Source organism: Crocodylus siamensis, chromosome 5, assembly GCF_052110815.1.
Source record: "Crocodylus siamensis isolate JL-2025a chromosome 5, ASM5211081v1, whole genome shotgun sequence".
NCBI lineage: Eukaryota > Metazoa > Chordata > Crocodylia > Crocodylidae > Crocodylus > Crocodylus siamensis.
Genome location: NC_143399.1, coordinates 195435100 through 195450981, shown reverse-complemented (window position 1 = coordinate 195450981; position 15882 = coordinate 195435100). Strand labels below are relative to the sequence as shown.

Genomic DNA, 15882 nt, shown 5'->3' with positions numbered 1-15882 from the left:
TGTGTGTGCATCCCACACACACACACTCCACCATATCCACACATCTTCCCCCACAAACCCCACAACCACACCCTCCCCCACACAATCACAACTCCCCACACCTGGGCCGTCCGGGGGGGGGGAGGGGAATTGGGACAACAACCCCAGGCCCAGCTCTTTGGGGAGCCCCACAGAGCCAGGCAGAAAGGCCATGGTTGCAGTTTAGCCCACCCACCTGCCCAGCAGGTTGGGCCATTAAGTTCCGGCCACCGTTCCTCCTGCCACATCCAGTGTGCTGGGACTTTCACTCCCCAGCATAAGCGTGGCGTGGGATAGGGAGAGGCGCCCTGCACAGGCTGCTTTGCCCCAGGCCCTGCACCCTGCTGGGATCATCTCTGCCCTCCACCCCCACAAAACCCACCTCCTACGCATACACACATCCAGCTCCCCAACCACACCTCACACACAATACACAAGAGTAAGTCTTTATTTTGAGCTATTTTTCTCTCTCCTCTATATACACTATGCAAACGCACATAAATAAGGACAAAAATATTTAAAAAAATATGTTACAATAGATGCTTGATTTTTAGTGTATGATTTGGTTTTTTTTCCAGTTCCAAGACGGCAAACCCCTCTTCCTAAAAGGAGTACTTCCAGGGGTAAGGGTTGGGACTGGGACTTTTGGTCCCAAGATGGCAACCAGGGGGCAGGGCACCTGTCAAGAGGCAAATCACACCAATCAAGATTTACTAGTTTATATCAAGTTGGGTGGAGTTGCAGAGACCCTGGAGCACAGGGCCAGGATCCAGAATAACTTGGAAAGACTGTAGAAATAGTCAAAAAAAAAAACCCAATGAGATGAGACTCAACAAGAACAAGTGCAAAGTCCTGCACTTGGGACAGAATAATTGCATACACAAATACATACTGGGGAATGACTAGCTAGGCTTCAGCATTGCAGAGAAGGACCTGGGAGTGTTACAACGGAGCCGAATAGAAGCCAACAGTGTGCTCTTGTTGCAAAAGAGCAAACAGCACGCCAGGCTGTATTAATAGCAGTGTCACTTGCAGATCAAGGGAAATAATTCTGCTCTATTCCATGCTGGTAAGGCCTCACCTAGAATACTGTGTCCAGCTTTGGGCCCCACACTTCAAGAAGGATGTAGACAGATTGGAAAGAATCCAGTGCAGAGCAACAAAAATAAATATGGGCCTGGGAGGCAAGACTTATTAGGAAAAGCTAAAAGAACTAGCGTTATTTAGTCTGCAGAAGAGAAGACAGAGGGGGATTTGACAACAGTCTTCAAATACCTGAAGAGCTATTACAGAGAGGATAGAAATGGGCTTTTCTCTGCAGCTGTAGAAAGCAAGACTAGGAACAATAGCCTGAAGCTGCAACAGGGAAACATTTAGGTTGGAGATTAGGAAGAGCTTCCTCACAAGGAGGATGATCAAATACTTGAACAAACTACCTAGAAAAACTGTGGAATCTCTATCCTTGGAAATTTCAAGAACAGGTTGAACAGACATTTGGCTGGGATAGTTTAGTCAGGCTTGATCATGCCTTGAGCAGGGGCCTGGACTAAATGATTTTGTAAGGTCCCTTCTAACCCTACTTTCCTATAATTCCCATCTTCCTCTATCTTATAGCAAGTTTGCTTCCATTGCAAGCAAATCATTAACGGTTCTTCACTTCCTCTCTATTCTGTCTCCCTTCACAGGTTGCATAAAGTATGTGGATGGTAAGGTTTAAGAAACTTCTATTCAGAAAGAAAGGAGTTAGAAGACCAGGAGACATGTTAAGATTGCTTGACATTGCTTCATAAAGTCCTTCAAATTATGCTTTTACAAGAATGTACCCACATTAGTGCCTACTTAGTCAAGAGCCTTACCCACTTGAAAGCTGGAGTGGATGGAGAGTTTATTTGTCTAGAAGAACTACACTGGTTTGGCAGCTCTTTGCTTAAATGCAAGACAAGAACGTATAAGGCCAATTTGATATAGAAATGCAACTACTTTTTTCCTGGCCCTTATAAGAAAGATATTCTGAATAAAAATTAAAGGGTTCAGTCATCTAAGTCCTATTTGAATGCCAAATGACAAGATGAAGGAAGCCTATTCATTTAAAAAAAAGGTGCATTTCCATAAGTGTTAACTCAAAGCAAGCATAGTTGTTAGTTTTCCAAGACATGTAGAGTGTGTCTACAGGAGTTAATTAAAAATGCATGTTTCTGCTTAAATTCAAATCCTATTTTATTTTGGAATAGCTTTCATGCTCAGACAGGACACAGGTATCAAATACCAGGATCAAGCCTCAAGGTAAAATCTATTCCTTTTGAAGCAATGCAAACCAATGTAAAGGTTTTTTGCTAGTTACTTTTGTGCAACTAAACAACTTTCCATTGTTTATCACAGCTGCTTCAAGAGCCCAGACAAATACATTTTTATGACATCTGATATCTGAACGGTATTTTCGTAATGCAGGACAAGAAGCTGTTGCAACTAACCAGACATGCCCCACTAAATTACCATGCAAATATTGCTAAATAGTGTTAGTGGTTAATAGCCAAATTCATCTATGCTCTTTTATTTCAAAGAAGGCTGATTGCTATGGAGGCTACAGAATGATACAAACGGTTTAAATCTCAGTACAACACTTGAACAATGACTGGAATAGGTTATAGATGCACATTCATTTGTATCGCTACATAGTATATAGCAGCTTCTAACTGTTGGCAGGGACAGAAGGGGCTGCATCTGCTATTGTGGCATCAGAGCACGGCAGAGAACTACTTTGGCTGATGCCGCTTTACAGCCCCCTCTGCCACTGCAGGTACACCAAATATACCATGTTTGTGGTACTAAAGACAGCATAAATGTCTAGACACTCCCTTTTCAAAACACTTCAAATGTTACATGTGCCCACAGCCTCACTGTAAGAGGCAAGAGAACAACAGCAGTTTGGCTTTCAAGTTTTGGTACCTTCAACAAATATATATTAAACCACAGAAAGACAACTCGTTGGATGCTGTTTGACAGGAGTCCTCAACAGCAGCGAGCAAAATACTGCTGCGGGTCCTATTCTACAAGATTTCCAGTTCTGGGTTTCATAGGAACTTGTCAAAAAGCCACTTTGCTCTTAAGTCACTTTCTTTCACATGCAGTCAAAATAGAGAGGCAGACAGACTTTAGATACCAGTACGCACAGTGGGTTGGCCCCTGTACTTCCGGGATGTTCCAGTGATTTGATGAAAGTGTTTCTAGTGATAAATGAAGTCTTTAAGAAAACAGTGCGTCTCAAACCTGAATCTGAGTATGACAGAGATTAAGATTCACTCTGAAGCAGAAACTGGGTAACAATTTGGGTAAGTTTTCGGCTTGGTTTTAAATAGAAGAACTGAGATTTGCCCAAAAACCTTAGCCGTATCTATACTGCTTTCACAAGCACAACGGTATGACATACCATACACCAATTAACTCTCTAAAGTCACTACACATTAGGGCTGTGCAAAGCTTCGACTTAATATTCAATTTGACAAATATTGGACATATTCGACCTTGAAAAGTGAAAGTTGAGTTGAATAGCAGCTGGTCCAATAACTGTCAAATCCAATACCGGAAGTTGTATATTAATAGCGCGAGCCAAATATTTGACAAGGGTCAAATATTCGCCGTGCCTATACTGGATTCCGGGGGGGGGGGGGGGGGGAGGAAAGTAAGGGGAGGGAGGGGGAGAGGGGGAAGGAGTGCTTTCATGACTGATGTGTGGCTGGCCAGTGACCCGTCAGCATTCTCTGAGCATTCCAATCCCAGTGCTCTGGGGGAGGGCCAGAGAAAATGCATAAAAGGCAGCAGTTTTTCAGCTCCCTGCTTTCTGCCTTGGGGTCCGTTTCTGAGCTGCTGGCGCTCTCCAGCACCTCTGCATCAGACCACGCTGACTGGAAGCCCTTATCTTCAATGGATTCCCTGCTTGCAATACTGGCAACAGGGATTTCTGAGAACTTGGTGCTTTTATTTTATAACTATTTTTCATATAAGTTTACGCTTATATTGGATAGGGTTAATAGTAGCCTAGGATCTATTCTATATATAGGAATTTAGTTTATATGTATTTTTTTTTAATACATCATTCATACTTTCCACCACACCAATTCTTCTCAATATATTATCTACACACACAAACGCATTTACATAACATCCAGAAATCTAATCCGCGGTGCACGGCACACTTAGAGGTCCCAGTTTACATACGAAAGAACACATTATGAAGCGGGGTGGAATGGCAGGTGGCCACAGTGGCCAGCCTGCACGAAGGGGAGCAAGGGGGGGTGCAAGCGGGAGAGCTGCAGTTTCTCCCCCCACCAGACTCAGACGCAGCCTCTTTCCTCCCGCTACAAGGGATGAGGCTGCTACAAGCAGTACAGAGAGGGGAGCAGCAGTGCCACCAGAGCCACTGCCTGTGCCTGAGACTCCCTCATGTCCGGGCACAGCAGCCACAACCTCTCCCACCAGAACTGCAACCAGCACAGCAGCACGCTCCACCCCTGTGTCACTGCCTATGCTGAGCCTTCCCGCGCCAGAAGAAGAGCTGGCGCTGGATCTGGATCTCAGTGCCCTGGCAAGGGGGGGTGGAAAATCAGTCGAGTTTGTGCTCGACACCCCTCAGGTTTTTTCCTTTCAAGCCACAAGGTCTGTCCCAGAAGGCACTCCAGAAGGTGCCTCTATATAGGTGAAGGCAAGTGGCTCAGCTGAGTCCACTCTTTCTCTTGCTGTGCCTCTGACTGCTGAAGAGGGGGAGAGTTCAGCAGCATCCACAGATGCACCTGTACGCCAGAGGGAAAGGCCTAGTGTACGAGCATAGTCTGGGATCATTATGAGCTGGCAGATGATCCCGCATTTGCTATCTGTGTGCACTGCCGAGCCAAAATCATCCGGGGCAAGGGAACAAAAGCACATGACCACCTCGGGGATGCTGAATCATCTCTGCAGGTACCACCCCTTTGCCACAGGAACGGCCCCACTCGCTCCACAGCCCCCGTCCCCCCACAGCAGAGGCAGGGCACCCTGGAACATTGGGGGCAAAAGGGGCCAGTTGCAAATGTGAGCAAGGTCACCCAGACCATTGGGGAGATACTTGCTCTGGATGGCCAGCCCTTCACCTTTGTTGAGCAGCCAAGGTTCAGGCGGCTCCTGGCACTGCTGGCTCCATCCTACCAGATGCCTGCACACACCACCTTCAGCAGGATGGTGGTGCCCTCCCTATATGAAGCATGCAGGGAGCACTTGAGGGAGGAGCTGCATAAGGCAGGTCTGCAGATGACTATACACTTCACCTCGGACATCTGGAGCAGCTGGGGTGGAGACCATGCGTACCTCTCCCTCACAGAGCACTGGTGTGGCCAGTCAGGCTGTCAGCGGGCTCTGCTTCACGCCAAGGTGGTGGATGAGTCCCACACAGCAGCAGAGATAAGGGGAGCCATGAACCGCTTCGCACAGGGGTGGCTAGGCATTGGGCAGGCTGAGCTCACCTGCAGCTTCAAGGTCATGAACAATAGGGCCAATGTGGTCAAGGCAGTCCACAATGCCAACTTTGCTGGTATTCACCGTGTGGCACACAATTTACATCTGATTGTGAGGGATGCCTTGGAGGGAGACAGGGCTGCCGGTGATGGTGCCAGCAACACCAGCAGGCTTGTTTCCAGATGCAGGAAGGTGGCAGGCTACTTCCACTGGAGCATCAAGGGGGACAAGATGCTGCAGAACAAACAAGCAGAGCTAAATGTCCCACAGCGCAGAAGCATCCAGGACGTGGAGACTCGGTGGACCTCCACATACCTGATGCTCGAGAGGCTGGTGGAGCAACAGAAGGCCGTCCAGGAGCTGGCCTTGTTGGGGAGATTGGGATCAGCGGCCCCCTGACCAAAGCTGAGTGGGATGCCATCTCCCAGATCTTGCTGGTCCTCAAGCCCTTCCTTGAAGCCACTGAGACCCTCAGGGCTGCTGATGCCTTCCTCAGCCAGGTGGTCCCCATAGTGAAACAGCTCCACAGTCAAACGGAGAGTTTCCTGGGGGCCAATGTTCCTGGCTGGGGCAGGCCGCTGTCACCAGATGTGCAGGCACTGGTGAGGCAGCTGAAGGAGGGCCTTAGGAAAAGGCTTGAACCCTTAGGGTCCAACACAGCGACCTAAGGGTGAAGGGCCGCCATCTGTGACCCAAGGGTGAAGGGCACCATATGTGGCAGCAAAACACTGAGTCACTGGAGGGAGGTGCTTATTAAGAAAGTGACAGAGGCAGAACGGCAGAGGGGGAGGGAAGTGGAACAGGGGGATCCACTGCCTGAACCCAGCCTGCTATCCACGAGCCAGGCTTGCCCTCCACCACAGGCGCTGCCAATATGGGCTAAGGCCATGGCAAACATTAGGGGGTCCAGAGCCACCAGACCCCAGGATCAGGCAGACAGCCCTCACACCATGGTGTCTGCCTAGCTTGCCAAGCCTGTGGAGCCCCTGGACTGCGACCCCTTGGCCTACTGGGCAACCCACAGCCCGATGTGGCTCGATCTGGCCACAGTTGCCCGGGAATACCTGTCCTGTCCACCGACCACTGGGCCAAGCGAGAGGGTGTTCAGCGTGGCTGCGGATGTTGTGACACCCCACCGCACCCGCTTGGATCCTGGTTTGGGGGAGCAGCTGGTGGTCCTCAAAGTGAACCTCCCGCTGCCGGGGTCCCCAAGCGCCAGGTGCAGACAGAATGCTGCCTTCCTCACTCCATCTATATCACGTGTTTTACCTGTTAGCACTCTAAGGTGCAGTTTCCCCCAAACCCCTGCACCTATCACCGTGAAAGTTGCTACGCTCTGTGGGCGCCTCAGGGGCTAGCAAGCCTGCAGTTCTGAGCTCCCTGTGGCTTTCCACACAGAAGTCACAGGAGGTTCTCTCAAGAATTTGGGGTGCTGTTTCTGTGAACCCCCTGAACCTATCTTGTTGAACCTTGGCACGCTTTGTGGGCTCCTCAGGAGCTACCATTCCTGCAAATTTCATGAAGATCAGACAAGAAATACCAAAGTTATAGCCTGTTTCAACATTCCCCATTATAGCCTATGGGGAAGTCGAAGCAGCTTGAATATTCGACTGAGCTTCAACAGAGACAAAGTGCACCCACTTTGACTCAAAGTGGACAGCAAATCAAAGCGGGACCCAGTTTAATATTCGACATGGCTGTCAAATCGAATATTACCTGCTCTGCACAGCCCTACTACACATCAATTGGGAGTGCACCAATAAAGAGTTTTTGGCCGATAACGATGGCCAATTATTAACCAGCCATAATCCGCCAATACCAATCCAATAGCAGATTTACAGGAATTCAACCTGGCATCTTGGGAGAGCAGGTCCCTGCTGGTAAGTCTGTGGGGGAAAAGGGGTGTGGGGAGGAGTGAAGGGGGGCAGATTGAGGCCCTCACAGTGAGGGAGTGAGTGGGGCAGGTGTTGTCCAGCTAGGACGGTGAATGCGACCCCAGCAGGAGCAGGACGGAGCCACAGGTGGCCCGTCCAGAGAGCATGGGGGAGCAGCCACTGCCTTCCCCGGGGGCATGCAGTGGCATGAGGGGCATGTGCCCCCTGAATTTGTGTGTAGGGTGAGAGTCAGGCTCCCCACTGTGGGTTCGGGGCCAGGGGCTGTGCCAGCCACTTCCCAGCAGGGGGGCAGGCTACAGTCACCCTGTAGCCCCCCTCCCAAACACTGCCACCACCTGCTCCACCCCCACCCACTCAGAACACACCCAAGCCCAGCCCTCACAGCCCCTAGCCTGAGCCCACAGCCTGCCCTTGCCCTGCACACAAATCCAGGGAGACATGCCCCCCATGCCTCCCCCAGGGGTGTGTATAATGGCAGGGGCTGTCGTCTCCCCCACTCTGGACAAGCTGCCTGCAGCTCCACCCCACTCCCAGGGTCCCATTCACCACCCTGACTGAGCAGCACCTGCCCCAGCCCCTGACCCACTCCCTCCCTCACTATGGGGGCCTCAATCTGCTCCACCCCCATCCCTCCCACAGACTTAATGGCCAGACACCGCTCTCAAAGTTGCCAGGTTGCATTCCTGGCTGAGCACAAAAAAAGGCCTATTGCTAATAATGTTAATTTTCCTTTTATAAGTGCCAATTTTATATGCAACCAATATATGCATCTCTAATACCAATGCTTTGCTTGGTGCTTCCATCACACTAAATGCTAAGTTTTACACTCTTTTTAAGACAGAAATAACCAGCTTTTGCCCAGTACATACATTATTACTTCCATATGCCTTACTACAGGGCTAGGCAACATTTTTGGCTGGAGCGCCCAAAAAAACACAATGTCTACCTTGAAAGGTGCCAGAGTGCTGGCATATCAGAAAAGCAAAATGAGGGTGGAGGAGTACAAAGCAGGTCACACACAGCAGAAGCATGAGCACACAGCAGGTGGAGGCCACTGGGGCACTGGGATGGGGCCGGGGCCCAGTGGCAGCCTGGGGCTGGGGCCGCGCAGGTCCACAGCCCCAGCCCTATCCCTATCCCCATGCTGCTGATGGCCCCAGCCTGACAGCAGTACTGGGTTGGGGCCAGCAGCAGCGGCGGCGAGGGCTGGGGCCGGGCCTGGTGGCAGCATGTGGCCAGAGCTGGGGCTGTCAGCAGCACCAGGATGAGGCTGGGGCCTGTGCAGGCCCTGGCCCCATCCCAGCACTGCCAACAGCCCCAGGCCAGAAGCAGCGGAGGCACTGGTGCTGGCTGGGGTTGGGCCCACACAGGGCCGGGGCCACTGGCAGCACGGGGCTGTCAGCAGTGCCGGGATGGGGGTGGAGCCAGCACAGATCCGCAGCCCCAGCCCCATCCCCATGCTGCCAATGGCCCTGGCCCAGCAGCAGCACTGGGCTGGGCTGGGGCAGTTGGCAGCCCCAGCCAGCGACGGGCCCGCTGGCAGCATGTGGCTGGGCCCGCCAGCAGTGCCGGAATGGGCCCGGGCCCCAGCCCAGCAGCAGCACTAGGCTGTGGTGGGCGGCCACACCAGTGGTGCCGGCTGGGACCAGGCCCACTGGCAGCACGTGGCCGGGGCCATCTGCAGTGCCAGGATGGAGCCAGGGCCCCGGCTCCATCCCGGTGCTGACGCTGGGCTGGAACCCACGGTGGTTCCGGCTGGGGCCTGCCAGCGGCACATGGCCAGCAGCACAGGGCTGGGGCCAGGGCCATCAGGGCATCAACAGTCCCTAGCCCAGGGCCGGTGGTGGTGCCAGGCTAGGGTTGGAGCCAGGGGTTCTTACGCCAGGGGTTGGCGGCACGGGTCAGCAGCAGCACAAGGCTGTTCCCAGGCACCCACGTGCTGCTCCATCTGGGCACAACTCTCCTACCCCTTGGGGTGGGAAGCAGTCTGCATGCCAATAAAAACCATGCCATGCGCCACTTTCTGCACATGTGCCATAGGTTTCTGACCCCTGCCTTACTATGTTGCTTCCTGGTGAGACATACAGGCAGTGCAGACATTAAGAGCAATGCAAAACTTGGTTCTCTACTGCACAGTAGAGATCTGCCAAGTCTTCCCAAAAATTGGAAAAACCCTCCATGTGAACTCTTATTTGGGCTGCTATAGGAAGAAATTTAATTGCTACTATGTCTTGGATTTTTAAGCAAGAGACCTTAATGTTTTTATTCCAGGAGCATGGAAAATGCTATTTAGACCAGAGCTCTCCAAATGGCAGCACAAAGGGGTAAATGGCAACCCCCTGGGCATCTACCCCTCCCCAATCACTGTTCTGGCTGCTGTTTCTCTGGGCCCCTTCTCCCTCTGGCTTCCGCTTCCCTATCACAGGGAGTGGGATGGTGCCACCTGGCACAACGCACAGTGTTGGGGGAGCTCATGGACAAAGGAGCTTAAGCTGAGCATAGATGCCCAGGTATGTGGTGCAGTGGGATAGGGGATGGGGGGGGGGGAGGAGGGGGAAGCGGGGGCATCCAGATATGCAATGCGGCAGGGGAGGGCATGTAGCATGCTCACTGGGGCAACCCCTGCTAGTACACACCACAGGGCATGCAGTCCTCAGCTACTTAGGAGTTGGACAGCCCCAATTTCAACACTGCATGAAAGTTAAAACTGGAACAAGTCCTTTCCCCCACATCTCTGGCTCCAACTAATAATAGAACATTCCCCAAACTCATGCTGCATGGACAGGAGCCATCAGTTACACATGCTTTTTTACTATATGGCACAGAACTAACAAATTAAAAAAAAAAGTGGACATGCATGTAAAAACATGCTCTTAAGTAACAAACACCCGATCTACCGCCATGCTCCAGGCAAGTCTCTGCTCCACACCTGTGCCTGACTGAGTGCTTTCACAGGATGGGGCATAGCAAGAAGTCACTGAACAGAGGAACCCTTCCAGCCATAGCTAGGGTGGAAGTTTAAAAACCAATTGTATGACAAGTCGCTCAACTTCTGAACCACCCACCGCTAACACTAAATATCACTGCAAAGTTGTCTACCATCATATGCCCAGATCCAATTATATCATCAGGATCAGCCACTCCTTAGCCAGAGAACTAAGTAGGGCACTTGCTAAATTATCAAACAATGTTTAAAATAGATTCTTGTATGTCACCTGCAAGGAAAGCCACAAGGAACTGCTCTGAAGCATTACAGCATGGCATATGTATTTGCTTTTCTAACTATTCCAATTTCAATTAAATAGCTGCATTGAAGTAGCCAGAGGTTACCAGCTGCTTCCATGTCACTGAATTTCACAGAAGCGTTTACAATGCCTGTATCTGCAAGTTCTGCATAGTATCTAAAACCAGAGATGCTCATCTTTATGAAGACAGCAATGCCAGGATCTACATTTTAAATCAAAAGGCCTTTTCCCTTCATAGAAGATGTTATTTTTTGGCTGAGTGAACACAACTGCAGGACACAGAAAACTGCAAGCAGAAAAAGTCTTTAAGCGTTGTGCCTGTGGAATGAGAAGCAGGCAAAGCAAGAGTTAATCCTGGCACAGTGTCCTTAAATAACCTCGCTGTGGTTTGATCTTACAGCTGAACATGCTGCCTCTAGTGCTCCCAGCTACTGCTAACAAGTACACTGCAGCAAGTTTTACCACCGAGTCGTAAAGCCCATCAAAATCAAGAGTCTCAATTAAAAGTGACATCTGAGTCTCATTTCAGTTTCCTGTTGGCTGCAGCCATTTTGCATTCCAGCAACACCTCTGAACTCCAGCTGGATAGGTGTAGGTCCACTGTAATGAAAGTTCAAGTCAGGCCTCAAATTTGTTTGATTTTAGCAGATTTTCTATATGTATAAAACACAGGAGAAATCATGAACACCAAATACCAATTTCAGATTCTCAGCTGTTTCTGCAAAATTGCTCTGATGTGCCCAGTGGCGACGTGTAGGGGGTGCACGGGGGTGCATGTTTGCCACTTAGGCGATGGGCAGCCGCTCCTGAAAACAGCCGTAGCGATGAGCAGCAGCGGACACCCCCCTCCCCGGGCAGCAGCAAACCCCTCCCCCCCGGTTAGCAGGATTGGTCGCAGGGGGGGCACATACCGCCCCCCGCCCAACTAAGGCAGCACCAGTCATCCATGGATATGCTACAGGCAGTACCCATCATGTAGTCAAGCCACAGCATTAATAGGTTTCTGTTTTTTCCCCGCCCAGGGACAGCCACAGTGGCAATTTAATAGGAAATAAAAACAACTAATTCATTTCACTTTAGTACTGAAGGATACCTAGTCATGCTGTTATGGGAGTCCAGGCTAGCCAAAGTGCTATCTTTCAGAGAGAACGTAAAAGCAAAGCTGTAATACTGTTTGTAGCACTAAACAATACAGGCATCTTCCTAAGGAACTGGCTGGATTTCTCAGCATGTTCAATCACGACCACTGCAGTTCATCAGGGAACAGTCATATCGCTGTGCATACTACAAGGATAGGAGAGGAATTACAGGCATACCTCGGAGATATTGCGGGTTTGGTTCCAGACCACCACAATAAAGCGAATATCGCAATAAAGCGAGTCACATGAATTTTTTGGTTTCCCAGTGCATATAAAAGTTATGTTTACACTACACTGTAGTCTATTAAGTGTGCAATAGCATTATGTCTAAAAAAACAATGTACATACCTTAATTAAAAAAATACTTTATTGCTAAAAAATGCTAACCGATGGAAAAACGGTGCCGACAGACTTGCTCGATGCAGGATTGCCACAAACCTTCAATTTGTAAAAAATGCAATATCTGCGAAGTGCAAGAAAACAAGGTATGCCTGTATAGCACTACTTTTGCCCTTAAACAGTATTTTCTGTGGAGGCTTTTAGTTAGCTCTACCAAGCCTATATGGCATGCAAGCTCCTAATAGTAGTACAACAGTGCTACTTGATCACTGCAGGCTAACCAGTTTCTTACAATGCAGGTTTTCCGCATCTTGATCATAACTGCCTGTCTGTTCCTAGACTTGTGGATCCAATAAGACTGCAGAGGCTGGACTTCTTCAGCCAAAAATACTGCATACTGCAAAGCCTTAAAGTTACACAAAAGAATGTAGCCTGGAAACAACACAAAACAACCGTTTCTCCCCCCCACCCCATGCACCCTTTTCCAACACACACAAATATAGGTCACTGCAATTCAATTAGATTCCCTCTCAGAACTACAAACCCAGAAAGGGTATTTCAGATTGCTGATCCAAAGTAAAGTTCCAGTTTCTAGGATAGCAGGACTCCTGTTCATACCTCAAGCTATCTGTCTGCTCGCAACTTTAAAAAGTTCAATCCAAAGGCTCAACAGAGAATTATAGGAAACCGTGAACAGCAACCTTGCAAGGCTGGGTCAAGTGAACACATTGAAATGACTGTTCTGCCAGTGGGAAACTTAAATATGTCCATATCAGATAATCCCTAGAACAAACATTTTCGGATCAATGCCTGCTGCGTTTCAATAAACTGGCTGTCATCTTCAGAGGTCCAGAGAAGTGCATCCAAAACTCAAATTCAGTCATTTCACGTAGCACAAGTAACCATTTTCAAACATTTTACGTCCAAATTTGATTAACAGATTCAAACATTGTGTGCTACTACTGCATAGGAAACAATGATTCTTTACCTGCTCCAAAAAAAGTGAAGGCAGTTGCAGTTAGCAAGATCATTTGGACTATTACAATATGAAGAAACTGGGTTCTTTCCACTGGGAAGAACTGATTCATCATTTGAGGGAATACGCTTGGTTTTTAATTCACCTGTTTACATCTACGGAGAAAGAGCAGCTTTTTCTACAAAGTAGAGTTAGACCACTTCAACTTTGATTTTAGTTAAGTCAAAACAAAAACATGGAGATCTTTTGGTTAAGGCGTAGCTTGCCATGATCGGTACACTAGATCTATACCCTTCTAGGCTAGGTCAGTTTGGGGCAATTGTTCTGTCCGCCCCTTGCCCCATGGACATACTCAAGAAAGGCTCAACTTGGCTCTATTTTGTCTTCTGATTCAGCATTGCTGTGGGGTCTTAGAAAATATGAGCTACTCCATCTTCAAAGTTGCCTCAATTTATTCTTTTGAGAGCCACTGGATAATTCTCAAGCCAGATAAAGATGGAGGGAAATGAATGAAAAGAGTGCTGCTATCCTCACTGAGGTTGTCTGCCCGCTCTTATTCATGCTCATGATCTAGGGCACTGACGGCTAAGTTTCTTGGGAGCCAGATCCAACAGTGCACAGAAATGCAGAGAACAGAGTTGAGATGCAACCCTTTAGTTCTAATTGCTCAAATGGTTGGGATGCTCAAGCATGTAGGAGGGTAAGTGATGTTTGCCTAGCATTAAAAAACCCCCCAACTGTAATCAAAGACAAACCTCATAACTCACTTTTTAGCATGCAGGGACTTTAAATGAAGACAACGGCATCCACTGAAACAACTAAAGGTCCTAAGAAGGACATCGATCAACTTGGAAGTTTAGCCAATAGAACAAGTCATAGAAACAAAGAAATTACCGGGACAAATCTGATCTAATATCCATCAAGTCCGGTACAAAACACTGCTGGGAAGAGTCCATGTTACCTTCCTAGAGGCAGCTATGGAATAATTCCTCACCGCCTGCCAAAATAGGCTTCCTAATCCCTAGTGGCAAGACCGGCTTGACAATGCAAGCCCCCAACGCCAAGTTAAAAAACTCAGGATACTCTTACACTCATGCATTTACAATCCTTGCAGCCTAGCAAAGATAAATCTCAAGTAGAAAGCAGTTTCACAGTCTAGTTCCACACTGTGAGAAAGATAATTTCCTTTGGTTTCAGGTTTTTATCCTATTTCATGTCACTGAACTTGTGTCAGGAGATAAGGGGGTGAGGAGTTTTCTAAATTTCCCCCCATACCTCCCCAGTCTTTCCACCCTTCATGGACAACCTCCCTGCCCCCTCACCCTCCCTCGCAGAGGGGCACCCATCCCAGCCAGCATGAGCCGAGAAAATCTCAAACCACGTTTTTCAGCCTAATAAAAGGGATCATTTCCAAACCAAGAGATCTAGATTTTCGCATCCAATTTGATGAAAGGCATTATTGGGTTTCCTATACAGCACGATTCCTCGCGCTTTGATACCGCTGCTGACCGCTGCCACGCGCCCACGGATCAGCCACCAGCTGCTCAACGACATCCCACCTCTTCCCAGGGCCAGCAAGGACATTTCAGCCCCCTCGGGCAGCGCTTTAAATCCGATGTGTGCTACGATGTTTCCAGAAGGTAAAATAAAACTAAAGGTGCGATGAGGGGAAGGCTACAGACAAACCCGTCTCAGAGCCGTGTCCCAGGCTAGGGCCTGCCAGCGCTCCCGACCCGGAGGACCCCAGCTGCTACGCGCAGGGAGAGGCCGATGCCCCCCCCGCTCGGCGCCGGGGAGGAGCCGTGCCTCCCTCGGGTCACGCATGGACATTTGGCAGCAGCAGGAGGCCAGCGGGGCTGGGGATGGGGCGAGGCGCGAGCAGACGGCTGGGCTGGATGTGACCCTGCCCCTCCCCCCCGCAGGCACCCTCCTCCCTCCCCCCGCAGGAAACCCCCGGCCCGTCTCACCCACGCTGCGGTAGCCCAGGATGGCGATCTTGCGGGACTTGGACGGCGGCATCTTGTCCCCGCCCGGCCCCGGACCCCGACCCGCCTCACAGGCGGCGGCTGCGCGGAGCGGCGGGATCGCGCGGGGCCCCGGCGGCGGCGGCGGCGGCGGCGGCCGCCTCACACATGCAGCCGGGCCGAGCGAGCGCGCCTGGCAGCGGCGCTGTCACGTGACCCCCCGCGCGCGCTGCGTCACGAACCAGGCCGGGGCGGGGGGAGGGGAAAGGAAAGGGGGGGAGGGAGGGAGATCCGCCGTTCAAAGCCGGCCGCAGGCGCCGCGCGAAAAAGTCGCTGCGTCATTCCCAGCTTCACCTGCGCCCTGCCCCCTAGACACCCATTGGGCTGCCCGCTGCGTGACTGTAGGAAGCCCCGGCTGTGGATTGGTGGGCGAAGGAGATGAGGGGCAGAAGGCGGGGCCACTCCCACCATTGGCTCGGTTCAAAATCGGGGAGGCGGGGAGGGGCATTGGTGGAACTGCGCATGCGGTCGCTTGTGCCGGTTCGTGCAGTGATACCCCGCCTCCTTGCCCCGCCGCTGGGGCACGTTAGGCGCATGGCGCAGTTCAGGTTGTCCGTGTGCGGAGTCACCCTCACCCCCCAAAGTGCCCCGCTGTCGTCTTTCTCCCCCCTGCCCCGCGCATAGCGGGGCCCTCAGACACACTTCGTTTTGCCGTTACTTTTTTTTTTAAATAATTTTGTTAAAATTTTATTTACAATAAAAATGCAAGTTTTGAAATGCCTTGCGGGCTTCTTGGCGTGAGGGACTGATAGTAACAAACTC

The 15882-nt window shown here is 50.4% G+C and overlaps 1 protein-coding gene across 1 annotated transcript in view; it reads right to left on the bottom strand.

The window, feature by feature from the left end:
* Nucleotides 1-15353, bottom strand: part of RHEB (Ras homolog, mTORC1 binding) — a 61152-nt gene extending 45799 nt beyond the window's left edge. The window contains exon 1 of the mRNA XM_090047742.1: nucleotides 15064-15353. Within this exon, the coding sequence (XP_089903868.1) occupies nucleotides 15064-15115 (52 nt within the window). The 5' untranslated portion in view covers nucleotides 15116-15353. The remainder of the gene's footprint in view (nucleotides 1-15063) is intronic.
* Nucleotides 15354-15882: the final 529 nt, after the last annotated feature.